General features: G+C 37.1%; 1 gene segment (V, D, J or C); it reads right to left on the bottom strand.

Annotated features, from left to right (window-relative positions):
• Window positions 1-2,798: 2,798 nt before the first annotated feature.
• On the bottom strand, window positions 2,799-3,316 carry LOC113458530. The segment is given in 2 exon segments: window positions 2,799-3,118; window positions 3,271-3,316. Coding segments are annotated over 2 exon segments (366 nt in total).
• Between the last annotated feature and the right edge of the window lie 629 nt (window positions 3,317-3,945).

Here is a 3,945-nt window from a genome sequence, read left to right as displayed (position 1 = left end):
AAAATAAATAAATATTAATAAATAAGATAAATTTCCAGTAATTCATTTCCATTCCCAGATTATAGATTCCTGAAAAAAAGTTTCAGATGTTTTTGGCCTTTTGATCTATTTTTATTATAAATTATGTGTGCATGTGAAAGACACAAACACAGAGCCAAGGGTTGTTGGATTCACAGGAGCTGAAATTAAAGGCAGTGATAACCCACCCTACATTAATCCAAGGAATGAATTTGAACCTACTGTAAGATTAGTCTGTGTTCTTAACCACTAAACCTTCTCTCCAACCACCCAAAATACTTTACAATTATACAACTCTCCCAAAATAATACTACATACAAGTAGTTTGAATTCATAAACTCTGCTATATCTATAAAACTTCTGTAGTGTGTAAATATACTGTAACAGCATAGTAACAAATCTTTGCTTCATTCTGATGTGTATTTTTATAAAGTCTAGAACTACTTTAATTGGTAAATGATTTACTTTGCTATAACTTTTAATTAGCTATAATCTATATTTGTTTCTGAAACAGTTCATGGAGAAAAGTTACAAATCACCAACCTTTATTAAATGAATGAAGAGTACAGTTAGTCCTCTAGAACAGGCTCCTGCCTGGATAAGACAAAGGAGGTTGGGGAATTTCAAGACAGAGGCTGCAGTCATGTCACACCTGCTGCAGGCTGGAAGGTCTTTACAATGTTACCTTTGCTCTTGCAAAATATCACCCAGGACATTCTTGTAGAATTACAAAACAGTTTGCACATATCAGGACCCTTTCTCAGTAGGGATTGGGATATCTTTTGGTGTTGCAAAGCAATTTATTAATGAAAGTGAGTTGCCATTTGTTAACAGGCTAATGAAACTCCCACATGGAAGAGGAAGCAGGGACAGAGTAATCTTACATTTTAAACCAAGGTCAAACCCAATGAAAGTAAAGGTATAACGATGTATCTCTTTTTGTAACTTAAAAATTTAAATAGTTGTATCCCTATAACATTACCATTTGCAGAAGTGCGAACATTCTACATGTAGATCTAGAAATAATGAAGACTATATCGATGGAGAACATCTGGGGAAGTCTTTGCTGAATCCTTCTCAACTCATATGCTCTCTCTGGGAGGAGCAATGTAAAGATACCAATGTATACTAATCCTGTGATTTCTTCATGAAAGACAGCCATGACCTGCTTATACATGAATTGTACTTTAATTCACATTCTTTCCTTATCCTGAAAATGACTAGAGTGGAGAAAGATACATTCAACTAGCAGAGGCAACCACAGTGGAAGACAGCTTCCATGAAATGCTTCAGATATGTCCCTTCTCTAAGGAGATTGTGTTCAATATCTTTTGGTGGTACCATGATCAGTGAAATACATCAGCCTCAGAGAAACAGAGCAGTATGTTTCAGGCCTGAGGACAGTGTCATGCAAGGTCTCAAATAAACATCCAAAATCATTAAGAGTATTATTCAGACCATATCACTTAGTGTACCTACATTCATAATCATAAACACTGCTATTTTCAGTTTTATAAAATCAATTATGTCCTTTTCAAAGTTCAATAATTTTTCTACTTTTGAAAATAAAGACTGCTGCTATTTTTCCTACTTTTTAAATATTTAAATGGTCTCTTTTATCCCTGGGCTACATGAGGACATTTCCAGAAAAGCTTATTATGTACACTGAGTGTGTTCCCATCAACAGTTCCCTACTTTCCTCTCGAATGTAGTGTTCCAACACATTTTTTAATCCACCCTGATGGGTGCTAAAATGAAAAGGCAGTCTCAGAGATGAGAAGCTAGAACCAGACCTGATCATGACTGTTTCTCAGGTCCTCACAGAAAAGGTGAAAAGTATATGGTCAAACAGTGTTATGGAATTCAAATCCATGGGATTTTTATTCAAAGCCAAAATTCTGGAGACATAGTTATTAAGGAATGAACTAAATTTATTCGAGGATCTACAAACAAAGACAATGATGGAGTGAATCTCTTTTATCCTATTAAATATAGCATTTCAAAAATTCAAGTGTAAGAAGACATTGGGAGAAGAGAAAATAAGATCCATAGGCAGTGTATAGTAAGGAAGTGTTCTGGGTACCATCTTTGTTAATCAAGGCTTTATCTCCATATATATGCTCTGGTTGAAAGGTGCAATTGCCCTTGAGTTCCTGATTCATGTTCCTGTAAGTCTTTATATGAACATATTAGTACTTTTCTTCAAAGACATGTCTGTTTTTTGTGTCAATATGTAGGGAATGTAGTACATGACATTTGCTCTATCGTCTCAAGGTAGAATTAGTCTTAACAGTTTGTTTGGTAGGAGAGAGTGAAGCAATTCTTCCTTCTTGAGTTGTCTTTCCAGCTCTAACTGCACACACTTGTTAGCCTGCAGAAACATTTCTTATAATTCACAAGCTCCCTTATAGTATTTTCAAGGGAAACCCAGAAAACAGAGAGGAAATATGAGTGTGAATATAATTAGAAAAGATGTAAAATATCTAAGAGAGAATTAATCAAATAACAAAATGCACTATGTTCACAAGAATATATCATAATAAATAGGCTACATTTTAGGAACAAAAACTTTTATTTGATGGAATCTGAAGGTCACCACATCTTCTGCTTGGTAGTGTCTGAGAAATTATTCTTGGCAGTTCACATTACACATGAAGGCTTGTTCATTTTGTATTAGAAAGCAAAGATCTTAGAAAAGGTCAGGGAAACAACTTTGCAAGTTGAACTAGGAAATGATTTGCCATTGTCACAGGAGAGAAAGGAGTTTTTGTCTTACTTCCTCATCTGCACGTGTTACTGTGAGCACTACTTGTGCTATCCCAACACTGACAGTAGTAGTCAGCTTCATCTTCAGCCTGGACTTTGCTGATAGTCAAGGTGGCCTTGTTCCCTGAGTTGGAGCCAGAAAATTTGTCTGGGATGCCATTGGGGCGTATATTATCATTATATATGACCAGCACAGGGGCATGGCCTTCCTTCTGCTGGTACCAGTGAACAGATTTATCTGAGAGTTTATCTCCAGAGCAGGTTATAGTGGCCGTTTGACCTAAGGCCACTGATAGTGAAGAAGGTTGAGTCAGTACATAGGAGGCTATGGAACCTGCAAGAGAAAAGAGAAGGATGCTGAGTATATTGAACAATGTCCCTTCCAGGTACAACTCAACACTCTACTGGAACAGAACCCAGGATTCAGAGCCGGGCAACAGTGTCCTGTGCAGGTTGAAATAGCAAACCGAGTCTTTAGTAGGTCACCTGTGCAGAAAGAGATGAGGGGGAACAGGAGAGAGAGCCAGGCCATGGTAGAGATGCCACAGAGTTATAGATCTTAGAAGTCTAAGTGTAGCCAGGGCTTTTATTCTCTTTTAAGCTTGTTGGAGTTAGTGAATGTTTGGTGGCTATGCAAATTTACTCGCTGCCTGGCAGGGGTGCTCCAATAAGATGTCTATGTAGAAAATATTTCAAAACTGCAATGCGGAAATTAATGAGGAAGAGTGGAACCCAACTCGTTGAAGTGATCATATGCTGAGAATTCCCCCTAAGCTTCTCTATTCTCTGACAACAACAACCCTACAGGAATTTACCCATGATAGTCTCCTAACTCAGCTAAGTCAGGTCTAACAATGTTGCACACCTTCCATTATCTTCTCTGGAGTGTGTTCTTTGTTTGTTGAGAAACCACTACCTGCATCTAAATCAGAAAAAGCTGTAGTGTGGCTGGTCACATTTATTTGCCTTCCTCTGTCTGGATTAATGAGCTATATTTGTGATTCAATCTTGTTATTCCAGTAAAATGTAGCCCAGCACTATAATTATTGCTGTTAAGTATATATCTGCATATATTGGTTTGGTATACAATCATCTTTTTTGTGAAGTAATCAGAAGTCCTATGTCAATTCTCATGTAGAGTCTCCTTCCTCTCTTACTCCA

This window comes from Microtus ochrogaster, unplaced genomic scaffold (assembly GCF_000317375.1).
Source record: "Microtus ochrogaster isolate Prairie Vole_2 unplaced genomic scaffold, MicOch1.0 UNK43, whole genome shotgun sequence".
NCBI lineage: Eukaryota > Metazoa > Chordata > Mammalia > Rodentia > Cricetidae > Microtus > Microtus ochrogaster.
This window is presented reverse-complemented; position numbering and strand designations above follow the sequence as displayed.